At 38.5% G+C, this 15,212-nt stretch overlaps 1 protein-coding gene across 1 annotated transcript in view; it reads right to left on the bottom strand.

Moving 5' to 3' along the window:
• The window catches only part of LOC306849419 (bone morphogenetic protein 1-like), an 84,084-nt gene extending 69,434 nt beyond the window's left edge, over nt 1-14,650 (bottom strand). The window contains exon 1 of the mRNA XM_079384421.1: nt 14,500-14,650. Coding sequence (XP_079240547.1) covers nt 14,500-14,644 — 145 coding nt within the window. The 5' untranslated portion in view covers nt 14,645-14,650. The remainder of the gene's footprint in view (nt 1-14,499) is intronic.
• Nucleotides 14,651-15,212: the final 562 nt, after the last annotated feature.

Genomic DNA, 15,212 nt, shown 5'->3' with positions numbered 1-15,212 from the left:
AGGGAATCACATGTGAGGTCTAGACAGGTCTTAAAGTTACCACCCACAAAACCAGAGATTTCAGGCCTTCAGCATCTTTGAGGTGAAGAGGGGGAACGTCTGGGCTGGGGGTCGTAAGGCAGATGCACGTTAAGACTACAGGCCTGCTGCGCATGAGAATAGCTGTCATGCTACTGCTGTCACACCTCCTGAAATGTAAACGCACTATTCACATTCATAAGGACCTCGGCTATTAGGCAGGTCTGAGTTCACTTTCTCAGTTTCACTCAATGTCATCAGTAGGTGTAAAATCAAGCAGCCAAACGATGTAGTCGCCCATGATTTAGTATATTATTTATGGCAAATTAAATTGAATTTAAATTGTGAATTAAATTTTTTTTTACTGTAAAAAATATTTATTACAACACCACTGAACTAATAATTCCAACAACCCTAATAATTTCAAATTATTAAAATATATAATTATTAAAAACACTACACTGTAAAGTGTTTACAACAAAAATATTTATGCTGCTTATATATGTGAGAATGCAGTAAAAATACTTGCCTCACTATAAAAAAATAAAAAAATAAATAAATAAAACATAAGTAAAATGTTTAGATGCATTGCAATAATGAGAATTTGGGGAGGCAAATAAGGCATCATGTTTTTTTTCTCTCTCTCTCTTTTAAATAAAGTAATATACTTAAACTATATACTGTGACCTGGACATGGACTAGTGAGATTCATCCAGATAATCAAATGTCCAGGGAAATGTTGTTGATTTAGAGTGTCAAGGAAATATTTACAAGTATGTACAAATCCAATAATAAACTGACATTTCCCTGGAGGAAATTACATCTCTTTTCTTGTAAGACAAACACATTTCTTCTCTGGACAGATGGAGATGGTGCTGAGCGTTAGTGTTAGGACCGCGGGGATGAGGGAGTCTTGTAAACAGCGCAGCCCCTTCACTCGTCTCTCCTGTAAAAACACTTCCAGCTGTTCTTCCTTAGCAAATGCTTACCTTGACATTTCCTGACACTGCAATTTGGACATCAGGCGGCAGAAGCCCACGGGGCTGCTGCTTTTGAAGACCCTAATCACAGTCTACGTCCCAGACCAGACTCCAGCCACGGACTGGGGAATGGGCTTTATGTGTCGCCTTCAGGGATTGTCAAAGGGAGGCCGGGATGAAGAAAGTGCGATAGAAGGGGCGACTGCTTTCAGACGGCTGGACTCTCAGACGGCCCGTTGGGAATGATCGTTGACTTCTGAAGGCACACGACCAAAGAGATGCCAGCCGTTTGGAAAACAAACAGGTCGTTCATCGTGCTCACTGTCGTTCTTGATCGGCACACGTTAGTCGCAGAGCAGTCACTTTTCAGAAAGTACAGTCTACCATTCAAAAGTTTGGGCTCAGTAAGGTGTTTTCTGAAGAAGTTAACTTTTGATCAATTTAACGCATCCTTGCTGAATAAAAAATACTGTAAAGACATTGTTTTACAAAGTAAATTGTTATAAAAAAAAAAGATTATATTTCAAATAAACACTTTTTAAACTGTCACAGTTTCCACAACGATATGAAGCAGCACAACTGTTTTCAACATTGATATTAATAAGAAATGTTTGTTAAAAAGCAAATCAGCATATTAGAATGATTTCTGAAGGACCATGTGACACTGAAGGCTTTGCATCACAGGAATAAATGACATTTTACAGTATATTAAAATAGAAAACTGTTTTTAAAAATTGCAATAATATTTCAGAATTTTACTGTGCTATGACTTTTCCAAAAAATCTAAAATTCGGGGGAACAATGAAGTGAATGACAACATAATTTGAAAATTTTCTACCAAAATTTTGTGGTTGCTAGCCCCAGGTGATCGGAAACTTGGACTATTCTTTTGGTCTTTTGAGTAAATATATGTAAAAGGTTTCAGCGTTTTCACCAGGTTGGGTCTGTGTGACTGCACGTGCACAATTAAACACACACTTAAATGTGTGTGTGTGTATGTGTGAGTGTCTGTGTTAAATGGAAACAGTTGCTGTAGGGTAACAGGGGGTCAGAACAGTGGCTGCGGCCCGTCTAACCATAAACCAATTACTGCCAACATCAGCCAGACCGCCCTCGTTTTACACACCAATATTAATGACACCTGATGAGCGGAAAGATGTCGGGGTGTACGACCGATTTTTGCACTAATTTTCCTTTTCATTGTATATGCTAGCTGCATTGTTTTTAATCTGAGATCTGAATATGTGAATAATGGCTCCTCTAACCATCCAAACACTTAACCACTCATTACATTTGCATTTTTAAACCTTACTAAGCCTTAGTACTCCACAAACAGTTATACGCATGTAAAGCAGAATCTAGAGTCGACTAAACAGCAGTTCAAAGGTCACACTATATTTACTATACTCTCCAAAGTCTCTGCTAGGACGACGGGATGAATTATTCAGAGCTACATAAACGTGGCAGAGGTGTCGCTAATATAATGAGTGAACCAACACTCACATGGTCAGTTTGCGTTCTCATTATTGTGGCTAATTAGGTGTGAACGAGATGAGTGGACAGAGAACTCCCAAGGTTTTTGTGATCGTTTCACACCAACAACAAAGCATATTGTTCCCTCTAATGCATCACGCAGGGCTCATCTTTATTTAGTAGACAATGCACGCACTCTTGTGAGGCTAATTAGATGAAACCTTCAGAGAGTGTGGACAGACAAACTTCATGGACAGGAACCACAAATACTAATAGTGTTGGGGAAGCTACTTTGAAACTGTAGCTTGCCAAGCTACAAGCAACCTTGTAGTTGTTAGCTACTTCAGTTACAAATGCTAGTTTGTGAGTTGTTAACAAAAAGTTGCTAACTACACTAAAGCTGTTTAAGGGGTAATATCTTTTAAATACATAAGTTAACCGTGTCATTTACTCATGTGGGAAGCTACTCTGAAGCTGTAGCAGGCCGAGCTACAAGCAAATTTTACATAGCGAAATTAGGAGTTGCGAATTTAGCCTGATTCGGACAGTAATTGTTTCTCATATTGACGTCTGTAAAAATAAATTTACATATCACCTCAGTAATAAAACTCATGGATTCGGATGGCGATTTATTCGCAGTGGAGGAGCGAGTTCTGTGAACCCAGGAACGCGTTTGCGCTGCTCACGTGGCCAGTCGCATGATTGTCTGCTGGAAATATTTTATTTACAAATTTATTCTTGTGTAAAACGTATTTTAAAATACTTATTATATAAATGTGTTCTTATTATTCCAAGCATATATAATCCGATTTATTATTTGATTATTTAAATTTCCTGTTTAAAAATAGGCGCTATAGTTGTATATAATTATACGCAATATCAGTTTATAATAGGCCTACACATTTTAAAATTGTATTGCATACCTGCTGCTGCCGTAATAAAGACCCATTTCGAATTTGTAGGTGCTTTTCTTCTCTTTCTGCTCTCACTCGCTGTGGTGGAGCAGTTCTGAAGTATTGTGTTTCCAGCATTTCAGAAACAAATATGCAAATTACACCAACGTACAACAGACGTACGGTGTTCGGGAGTACTCAAAAAGGGTTTAAACACTGAATTTTGAATCGATTTCTTCTTGTAAACTCAGAGATGTGGATTCGGATGGCAATTAAATTACCACACGACCTTGGTGTTTATCAAAAAACAGTAGGTAATTCGGCCGGGGATTTTTACACGGGTGGTGAGAGAAAAACACAGACATCTTGGATTCGGACGGCATTAAAATCACCAACTACCCCCTGTAAATGATGAAAATCACTTACGTCCCCCTGAGAAACAATTACCGTCCAAATAGGGCTTTTGACAGCTTTAAAGGGGTCATCGGATGCAAAATTCACTTTTACATGTTGTTTGTGTGTTGGCAGTGTATGTACGCAACCACCTTATATAGATAAAAATCCACCCAGTGCTTTTTTTTTTCACTAACGAAACACCGCTGTATGTTGCTTGGAGACGCACACATATGTTCATTGGAACTATTATTGTTTTGTTGCAAAATAGAACAAACAATATTGACAATATTCTGTTTAAAATATAGGCTACATTAAAAATGTCAAATGTTCACATAATATTGCCTTTTTTGTTAAACTGTTGTAGAAATTAATGTCACATTTGCCATCGTTTGGATATTCAGGGAAATTTGCATTCTTGCTCGTATTTTAAATATGAAAAACCATAACACGCACAGGGTGTGTCTGTATCGAAGAGAGTTTAAATCGATCTCAGTGTACAGTGTCAATATTTGCTCTTCATGCTATCAAGTGCTAAAGATCTACTTTAAAGACACTGAACAGCAGCGCGATTTGCATCGCTGCTTGTGTGGATGCAGTCAGTTTTGACAGCAAAAGATTAGGTAATTTGATTGGATATCTTGTATTTGACCCTTTACGGCACTCCCATTTTCATGTTTTTACATTAGATGCAGCATTTTGCTTGTCAGAAATACATGCTCTGTTTTAATGTTACTTTTAGTTGGGGTAGAATTAAATGAATGCCAAAACTCAGAATTTGATTCGCGTACCCCCTCCATCACCTCACATACCCCAGTTTGAGAACCACTGTCCTAAGCGACTGAGGTGTTTTGTTGTTGGATGTAATAATGAACATAGCAGTCGTCATTTACTCCCGACATCTGAGCCGCTGAAGACACAGTGGATTACTTTTGTTTGTGAAGGGAATGCACCTCCGATCTGCCTAAATGCGCCTATGTTCGCGCGAATCATTCACGATCCAGCTTCATCTGCAGAAGAAGTGAGTTTTTAAAAAAAAAAAAAAAAAAAAAAAAAAAAAAAAAAAAAAAAAAGGAGTGAGTTTAAGGTTTTATATGAATCTTTGCAAATCGTCTTTCCTAATAATGAGCTAGTTAGCAAGTTCCGCAGCTAAATGCGGTTAAAGTTTACAGCCTCAGAGAACTGTGTCACCCCACAGAAGAGAGGGGCGGGGTGAGCAGAGCTCATTAGCATTTAAAGGGACAGGCACCAAAACGGCTCACTGTAAATAGAGCTATTTTTGACATGGTAAAAAGGGTGTTTTTTACACCACCATTGAGAAATTTGAACCAAAGTATGTTATCGACTTTTCATTAAGTCCCTAAAGAATTATATCAACTTGTGGAAAATGTCTCATCCAATGTCCCCTTTAAGAAACTAGCAACAAAAAAAGTTCTTAAAAAAACAAGCTGTTTAAAGTGCGACATTTTTTCAAATACATAATTTAGTTTACTTTAAAAACTTATTAAACCAGCTAAGACCAGCCAACCAGCTCTAGGCTGTTTTTTTTTTTTTTTTTTTTTTCTTCCAGTAGGACAATATTTACCTCAATGTTATTTAGCTACAGAGTCAAATTCTTCATTAGCAAATCTAGGAACATTCTAAGGGGCCATTTACACCGAACATGTTTTTGTATTACCTTGCATTTCCATTGTTTTGCTGCATAAACAATAGTTCAGACAAAAATGAAAATGTGCTAAGAATTTACTCACCCTCAGGCCATCCAAATTGTGTAGATAAGTGTGTTTCTTCATTAGAGCAAATACCATTTCCAAGTGAAAATAGGGCTAGGCGATTTTTTCGATTAATTTGAATTTAATGTTTTGCCACGATTTAATTTCTTTCTTCAATTTTGAATAGAAATATTACCAAACTTTAGAATTAGACATTTTGACAATATGCCAATAATAAAAGTAAAGAGAAAAGAACGATCCAACCGCATATCAGCGCATGTGACTAAAGAGATTTACATTTTTTTGCCATATCGCCCAGCCCTAAGTGAAAACGGACCAAAACACTTCTAAACAAATTGGATTTTAATGTAAGAGGACAACAGTGGATGGACATTTTCCACTGGAAGAAGTGTTATTATGGATTATGAACTCATTCTTCGTCCAGTAGCGAATGTTTAAATTTAAAGTCTCGATGGATTTGTTTTTTACATACAGGCAGCATTTCTCTATACAAAATGGACTGGAGTGATGTGGATTATTGCGATGTTTTTATCAGCTGGTTTAGACTCATTTTGACGGCACCCATTCACTACATTTCTCCAAATCTGTTACATGAAGAAACGCTCATTCACATCTTGGATGGCCTGACGGTAAGAATATTCTCAGCAAATTTTCATTTTTGGGTGAACCAGTGCTTTAAATGTTACTCTATAACACTGGACAAATCCTAATAGTAAAAACGGTAGAAATGAAGGGCACATTACAATAGACGACAACAGTAGCTTACTGTAATGTTTGCATGTAACAGCATAAACGTGTGAGAAGATATCTGCCTGGCAAGGAAGAAGAAAAAAAATAATTCTCTAGAGTAAATCTCTGGCTGAGAGCTGAAATTTGCCGAAACCAAAATAAAAGTTGACCTGTGACCCCATGTTACAGAAAGCCAATGAACACACAATGAAATCCTCTTACCGCACATATAACACCCACATCAGTGAAACGCTCTCAAGCCTGCTTAAACAGTTCCCTGAGGAACACATGCCTTACTCTTCAGATCACTTCATTACTTACTGCCCGCTCACATCAGCACGGCTCACACATATATAAACATCCGTACACACATGCTGAAGACATCGACAGGGCTTGCGTTGTTTGTTAGATCCTGCTGTGTCATTACTTGAACAAATGGAGTGCAATGCTTCAATGCCGGAGGTGGCAAACAGGCTCGTACTAGTGAATAATGCGAAAAGCATCTTCAGACTGAAGTTTCTCTCTTTCATGTTCTCTGCTCATTTGTTTTGGAAGAAAATTGGAAGGGTGAGTGCTTATTGGGCAATAAATATAAAAATGTACTAACAGCCAAACAATTGGACATTAGGTTCTTTACAGGTTCCTTGAGGAACATCTATTAACCTTTCCTTTGGACAAAAGGTTCTTTAATAGTAGAAAATGGTTCTTTAGAATAATAAAAAATTTCTTTCAGACCTCTTACGCAAATATTCTTTGGAGAACTCAAAATTGTTCTATTTAAACTTAAAAAAGGTTCCTTTTGGAACTTTCATTTTTAAGAGTGTATCTGTTTGTCATGATCTAAAAAAAATGACGCTGATTATTATCCCAAATGGTGCAAGTCCAAGAAAGCATCAATAATATTTAGAACTAAAAATTCTAAGAACTTTTTAAAATAACATTTCAGATGTGCACAATTTCTAGGACACTGATCACGTGACTTTGTACAGACAGTCAGATGTTCTGGATCCCACTGAAGCACAAGATGCTCTGTTTGGATCATTATCAAATCATGCCGGAGAACATGATCATTCGATCAAAGTGTGGAGCTCATCCAGCTTTAGTGCTTCTGTTATGAAATAAACATTTCTACTGAAACTGTTGTGCTGTTAATATAATTTATTATTCTTTCCAAACTTTAAAACGAGTGCCAAATAGAAGCATTTAAACCAGAGGATGCAGACTTTTGGACCTCACTGCACTTGGCAGAGGAGTTTTTGCTGCCGGGCAATGGATTTAGATTGTTATAACTCATTGAGCAGAATGCAGCATACTAGGGAAAAGAGAAAAGAAACAGGAAGTTACTTCCTGACTTGAAAACCAGTATCACAACATATAGTTTCTTAGAATGGCAGATGTATGAAAACCAGATGTCCTCCTCCTCCTCCACATGGTTCTTCCACGCTCTTTTTTTTTTTTTTTACCTCTCTTGACTTTCTCTTATCTGATTGAAATGTACAAACTCAAGCTGTTTGCTAACATTCAGCTGAAAGCCTGAGTCCACTAGGTTTAAATGCTGGACGTTTTACCACCTAAAGAAAATTCTAGAAAAGTCTTCTAGAAAATTCCTCTCTGTCTCTTTAGTATAGGGTTGGGAGGTCTGATTCATTTTAGCGGATCGCTTGGTTTGGACAGTTTGTTTTGGCAAACTGTTTTTCAGAACATTTCAAGGAATAGCCATTTATCAAGAGGTTTTTGTTGTCTGGCTGTTATATTATTATACTGTATGTACATTTATGTGTGTAAATTGGTGCTGTTATTCTAATTTAGTAATAAAAATAGAATAACAGCAATAAAACAAAATGTATGCTTTTTAAAATGAAATGATAAAATCTGATCTATTTGAAAGACATTGCCTGGTGAATAATATATTTGAACTAATTGGTGAACTATTTTCAATTAAATATTAAATTTGCTAAATTTACAAAAATGTACTCCCTCTCAGGCGGTCCAAGATGTAGATGAATTTGTTTCTTCATCAGAAAAGATTAGGAAAAATGTATAGTATCACATCACTTGCTCACCACTAGATGCTCTGCAGTGAATGGGTGCCGTCAGAGTCCAAACTGCTGATAAAACCATCACAATAATCCACACCACTCCAGTCCATCAATTAATGTCGAGTGAAGCGAAAAGCTTCAACAAATAAATCCATCATTAAGGCATTTCTTTAAACTTCAAACCATTGTTTCTGGACATAATCCATAATATTGCTTTCTCCAGTGAAAAAGTCATCTCATCTGAATCAGGAGAGAAATATGCACGGATAAAGCATCTTTTAAACAAACAATTCTGTGGATTTTGATGTAAAAGGACAACAGAGGATGGACTTTTTCCTGGAGGAAGCGTTATTATGGATAGACGACTCATATTTTAGCTGGAAGCAACGGTTTGAAGTTCAAAACGACTTCATAATGAATTTGTTTCTTACAAAGACGCAGCTTTTTCACTTCATAAGACGTTAATTGATGGGCTGGAGTTGTATTGATTACTTGTGGATTATTGTGATGTTTTCATCAGCTGTTTGGACTTTCATTCTGACGGCACCCATTCACTGCAGAGGATCCATTGGTGAGCAAGTGATAGAATGCTACATTTCTCCAAATCTGTTCCTATGAAGAAATAAACTTATTTACATCTCTTTTAAGTTGTGGCCCTGATTCATTTGATAACATTAGTAGCACAGAAATTACACACTTGACCTATAAAAGTAGCTTATAGCTTTAACAATATCAAGGTAGCTTACCCAACAATGCATATGGCTGGGGGTAACATATAACTCTGTGCAGTTCCAACCTAAATCGTTTAAAAAAGCAGCCTCTGAAATGGGTTCAGACGTGCAGCGGGGTGATGTATGGTTCACGGTTTAGCTGCCAGAGGGGTCTGAATGCGCCGCAGTCACATCAGCTGGCAGACAGACGCAGAAACCCGCAGGACCGGGCCATGCTGGCATGCACTGAATGACCTACAGTCTGCAGGCACACTCACCTCATCTCATCTCACTCTCCTATATCTAGCCCTCATTTTCTGTGATCCTCACCCAGAGGGCAAGAGGGGGAGGAAAGAGAGGAAACCTTTGGCTCGGTTACAGTTATAAACGTCCATTGCACAACAGCAAAGATGGGCTCAATGAACCAACGAGTGCAGCCAGGAAACTACAGCACCTAGAGAGTTTAGGTGAATCATGGAGCTTATGGAAATGAGGTCTTACAAATTAAACTTTTTCATTTGTTGTCCTGAGGCTGGATTATGGAAATAATGTTGACAGACATATATGTTACGCAATGCAGCTCTCCAATTCCTTCAGGAAAAAGACAATGCAGTTGGATAGGCGTACAGTAATTGTGCATGACTGCTTCTCATTCATTTTTCAATCCATAAACGGGAGAATTTATCTAGATGAATGCACCTAAAGTTCCCAGGAGGGCTTTCAGGTTAGAAATACAGCCATATATTTTTAAGCAGACAACTTCACTATTTAAGTTCCTGAGATTCCTATAATACTGAGAGAGATTTCCCTTACAATCAGCACAAAACAGCACAATGTTTTCATAACACAGAGCCAGCCACAAGTATTTAACCAGTAGATTACTTATAGTGGTGCATATTAAACTATAGGATAGGAAAGAGTATTTTGGCGCTTTAATGAATGCGATTACAACTCTCTATTTCAAGAGTTATGATGAAATCCAGTGTGCTAGAATCACAAAGCATACTTTGGTGTGTGAGGTAGTTTTAGCACTCTATTCCACATATGTACCTAAAACTACTACATTTCACTAATTTTTCCAACAGATACCGACTGCTAAACTGTTTGGAATTAGGCAGAATCACTTGAAAAGTCATTAAATAACCACCAATCCTCTCCAAAAAGAAAAATGAACCATGGGAGTGTATGATGTCACCAGTTGTGCATGTATGACAGGCTCCAGCTGAACCGTCTGTGCTTGTGGTTTTCCACGCCGAGCTATGAGACAGACTCTGAAGACACAAAAAGAAGGAATTTAAGCACCACGTTTCTTGGTGAGTGGTGCAAAAGGGAATCAGGTCAAAGAGTGCTTTATGAAAACCATGCTGGGGAAAGAGACGGGGAACAACATTTGCCATGTGAGAACTACAGCTGAGTGCAAGCCAGCAGTCAGAGCTTTGCAGCCTCTCTGTATATTTGTTGTCTGGTTTGTTTCAAAGAGTTTATGAATTAAGCACTTACATAAGACATGCGAGAGAAAGGAGGACAGAGCTATAAAGTTCGTTTCACAAGTCTACGTTCTCACATTCAACATGAAATCAAAATCATCCTATTGACATTCCTAAGGAAAGTTAAATAAAAATGCACTCATCATACCCATGATCTAAACCTGATTTTTTTTTAAGAATCCTCACAGTGTTTCTTAATCAAAACAATAGCTGATAAATTCCAAAAATTACCAAAAAAACATTACAAAAGAGCTCCATGCAACTCCTGCACTATATTTCAAGTCTGCTTAGGTCATACGAAAAAATGTGAGGAAAATGCCTAAACTTAAGTGGTTATTCATGATAATTTTGCCTCGCAATGAGCTGTTAAAGTCACCATGAAATGGATGTAGCGACAGATGTTTTCTTCCATACTGACATGGATCTGTGTGAAACAGATTATCGATAAAAACTAAATGTAGTGTGGAATTTAGGGTGGGGTGGGTTCCATGCATTGATTGTTGATTGGTTGTTGAGATGTGGGCATTGCACTCAAAAGTGGAAGTAGATGAAGATGAGCTTGAAGAGGCGGGGGGTTTAAGCAGACTAAATGATTGGAAAAGTCTTGCATAAGTCTGGTGTTTTCACGGGAAGGTCCAGTTAGGACATTTTCAATTATGAGGTCAAAAACTTTCAAATGTTAAAATTAAATGTACAAGGATGAAATGTTCACAATAAGACCTATAACTTGCATTTTGAAAATATATTTTCCATTTCATGCTGACTTTCAAGCCAAAGGTATGCCTTTTTCTTTTTCTTTTTTGTTATTGCACCAGTTGGTGGATTCCCTAGGTGGCAAGTTTTTGAACAACTGGTGAAAAAAAAAAACTGATAAGGTCAATAAAAGTGGAAACGACAATATTTGACATGTGAGGAAGTCAAAATGTTGCCATGATTGTACGACTTGAGTTTAAAAACAATACAACTTTGTGTTGCCCTCCTACAGGCCAGGTGAAGTATCAAAAGTCGAACACATGGTCGTGGTCAACTGAGGTCATGGTCATTTGAGAATACTTTGAAGGCTACAACATTAGACTGTGCCTGAAACATAACAGCAAGCGGAAAAACTAAGTACACCCCAGGCTTAATGGCATAGTTCACACATAAAGGAAAACTCTGGCTTTTAGTCTGTTGGGCTTTCTTTCTACGGTTGAACACAAAAGAAGAAAAACTGAAGCCAGTGGGGTTCAAAATCACGTTATTTTGGAGTCCGTTGACTTTCAATATATGGAAAAAATGGGTCTTCAAATTTCTCTTCTACCACTCAGATCTGAGAGGGATGAAGGGTATGTGCACATGTGCTGTTCTCCAAAGTTATAGACGTGTTTACAACAGTCCAATCAGGTCAGAGAGCCAGGCATTATGGGTATTGACATCACAGTTGAGGTATTAGGGGTAATGAAGGATCGGCCAACACTCTTTCCTGACCAGCGCAAACTTTGACACAAAAATGACTTCCGCAGTAGCATCAACTCGCAAAATCTGTTTGTTCGGAAATTGTGGTGACGGAGCTATTAAACTGTTTATAAAAGGAGGAGATAAACAGCTGTAAATGAACAGATAATCGGCGTGTCGCGTCATAATGGCCAGTGAACTCTGAGTCACACCAACCTGTGTAAATACATCGCTTCCTTTCTACGAAAAGTTCACGCACCAAAAAAAACAAAAACAAATTTATAGAGAAAGCCAACAGGGCCACTTCTCGTAGCTAAGCTAACTTGAATGATGCATGAAATGCGATAGCTAGGAGTCACCAACCAAAACAGAATCACTTTGGCTTAACGTCGCTGGAGAGCCTGAATCACAGAACAAAGACAGAACAATCCGGGAAGTTAATCCTAGTATGAGATCGACGCCCCCTGAGCCTTTGCGGGTCAACCAGCCTAATCTGCCTGGAATACCAATTTCAGCTGGTGGTCTGCGTTATTGTCCTATAGCCACTTGTTAAGAGGAAAGTCTGTCTCTCAGAGGGGTGAAAATGTAAAAATGAACAGCCAAGGGCCCCATTCAGCTGCAAATGAGGACATAGAAAAAACAGTCCTGAAAGAATAAAAAAAGAGGAAGATGAAAGAGAGGGAGTTAGGAAGGAGGTGGAAAGGAGTAGCAGACAAGTTAATAGAGACCAAGATCCCTGAGATTTAAACGTCTCCGGAGTGACCCCTGTGTGAGCTTCAAGAAACTTGGATTCATTTCAATCCATCCACTTAACAGTGTAAAAACCAATCAAATGTCAACCTGCAGGTGGCAAAACAAAGGAAATCCGTAACATCCCACCACAAGCTGAAGATTAGGGTTAATGTTTTGTTGCCGTGCTTTCGTCCATAGAAACTTCATTCAAGTTGTATTTCTCAATTTCGTAATAGATCAGTTACAGCTTGATCTCTTCAAGTGATAGTTGAAATGAAAATACTGTCATCATTTATTTGCTCTCAGGTCATTCCAAACCTGTATTAATGATCATTATGGCACTGAGTATAAAGTTACTTTCTAGTATCATATATTGCTAAATAAACTGGTATCCCAAAAACTCCCCTTGTCTGTCATTGGTTGACCAAAAAGGTAATGCCGCCCCAATCTCACCCCATAGGTTAGGCCACGTTTGCTCTGTTGGGTCAGGACGTTCAAACAAACAGCAATGTTTTGATAGCACCACAAAGTCAGAGAGTTTACACTCTTTAGAGATATCAACCTACCAACAGATTACTTCAACCTGTCTCTGTATATTAACTTGGATTGGAGAAAGTACTTTAACATCACCTCAATATAAAGTTTAGGCAGGCACCTTTAACAAATCTCAAGCATTAGTTAGATACTCAAAGTTTAGGCATGCCATATTTGGGACCATTCCTTCTTAGTAAACATTTTCAGCTGAAACTCAATAACTTCTTGGCGAACGACAAAATAAGGGCACTTGCCCTGACAACACGAAATGTGAAAATAGACAGTGCTTCTCTTGGGACCCAAAGAATTAATTACTTCCCTAGAGCTACTAAACCGTAATTATATCAGACATAATTGGTTGAATTCAGGTCGAGATAAAGTTATCCTCCGGAATATGTGGGTATATGATACAAGTCTGGTCTAGCCATGAAATTGGGGACATCAAGCTAAGCGCTTTTTATAACTTTGGTTGTGTGCCAAACAGCATCTACACACTACATTTGCAGTGTATAGTATGTGACTTTTAATTTGTGTAACATAAGTAATATTATGATTTTACAATTACTCATTTCATTGGTCTGCCAAGAGTTTTTTTTTTCGCATTTACAAATGCAAAATAACCATGTTTATTTCTGAGATGACAACTTTCTGAATTAAATATGAGGAAGTCATGTGACAACAATGCAGCATACTACTCTTACAGTTTCACATATTTAACATAAAAAAGTATGCAATAATAACTGTTGGTGATAAATTGCATCCCCTATGTCATAATGCAATTTCTGTGATGGATGACGTAGTGCACCCTTTACAGGAAAACGAACCGTACGTCATTCAACAGATGGACATGGCAAAGGGGGGATGTTCCAACCCCAAAACTGAGAACACTATCTAGGGAATAAAAATGCATTATTGCAACCCAATCTGCAACTTTGTTGCATTCCATCCCATAATAACAATTAAAAGGTTTGCACATACTTTTAAATGCAATTTACACTTCAAATAAATAAATGTCAATCGCTGGCGCGCGGTGCGCAAAATTCAAACTTTCGCGAAACTTTTCGTAAACAAAACGAAGAAAAACTTTCCGGCTGTGATTTGGCGAAACAAAACACCGCCAGTTAAATATAGTCGTGTCTGGTGTCAAAACATCGCCTAATCGTTCAGAAATCGTTGTGTCAAAGTATCTTTGCGCAAAGTATCTAGGTGTTTACTGACGCCGCGTATCGCGTGTTTATTTCGCGCTGTCATCTACAGTTTATAGTTCACACTGTATCCTTACGTGGCTTGCGCGAAAGCTTGCATCTTATCAAAGCAGGGTAGATAAATGTCTTTCGGGCTCACCAGCTTTGCAGGGATCTTTGTAGTCGATCACATCTGACGGGCTGCTGGTCTCCATATAGTAGCCTGGGTCAATCGCGTCCAAATCGAGCGCTGCGAGCACGGCGAAGCTGGAGAGCAGGAACGCACACCTCGCTGCGAGGTCCATGATTGGGCTAGTGGAGCAGGAATAGAGGTACAGACGGAGAGAGATGATCGAGGGAGGGAGGAAAAATGGGAGGACGTAGGGGAAATGAGATCCCTCTCGAGGGCGGGTTTAAAAGCGCAGCTCTGTCTCCACACACACACACTCAGAGAGGGACACACTCGCATTGTGTTCCCATAGCAGTGAAGTGATTTGTGCAGCTGGGCGGTGTGCCAGTGCATAGGTTACCAACTTTGTAGGAGAGAGGTGTTGGTGTTTCTCATACTGGTTTGTGACATGTCTCTGTGTATGCTGAGATCCGGTGTAGCTATGTTGTGTTTCCAGTGTATACTGTGGTCTGTGTTATAGCTATGTTCACTGTAGTTCAGTATATATAGTGTTCACTGTGAGTGCTGTTCTCTATGTATAGTACACTGTCACTGTAAGCTGTCACTCAGGCATTACCCATTCAAAAGGTAGCCTACCAGTATGGTGTAAATAAGGTACAAAGGTGTATGTTTTGAAAGCGTAACGCCTCAGTGACAGCTTTTGTAACTTTTTTTCCTAAGAATTTAAGGTAATAGCTACTTTA

This window comes from Barbus barbus (assembly GCF_936440315.1).
Source record: "Barbus barbus genome assembly, chromosome: 29".
Classification (NCBI taxonomy): domain Eukaryota; kingdom Metazoa; phylum Chordata; class Actinopteri; order Cypriniformes; family Cyprinidae; genus Barbus; species Barbus barbus.
Note: the sequence above shows the minus strand (reverse complement) of the source record. Positions and strands in the feature narration are given on the sequence as shown.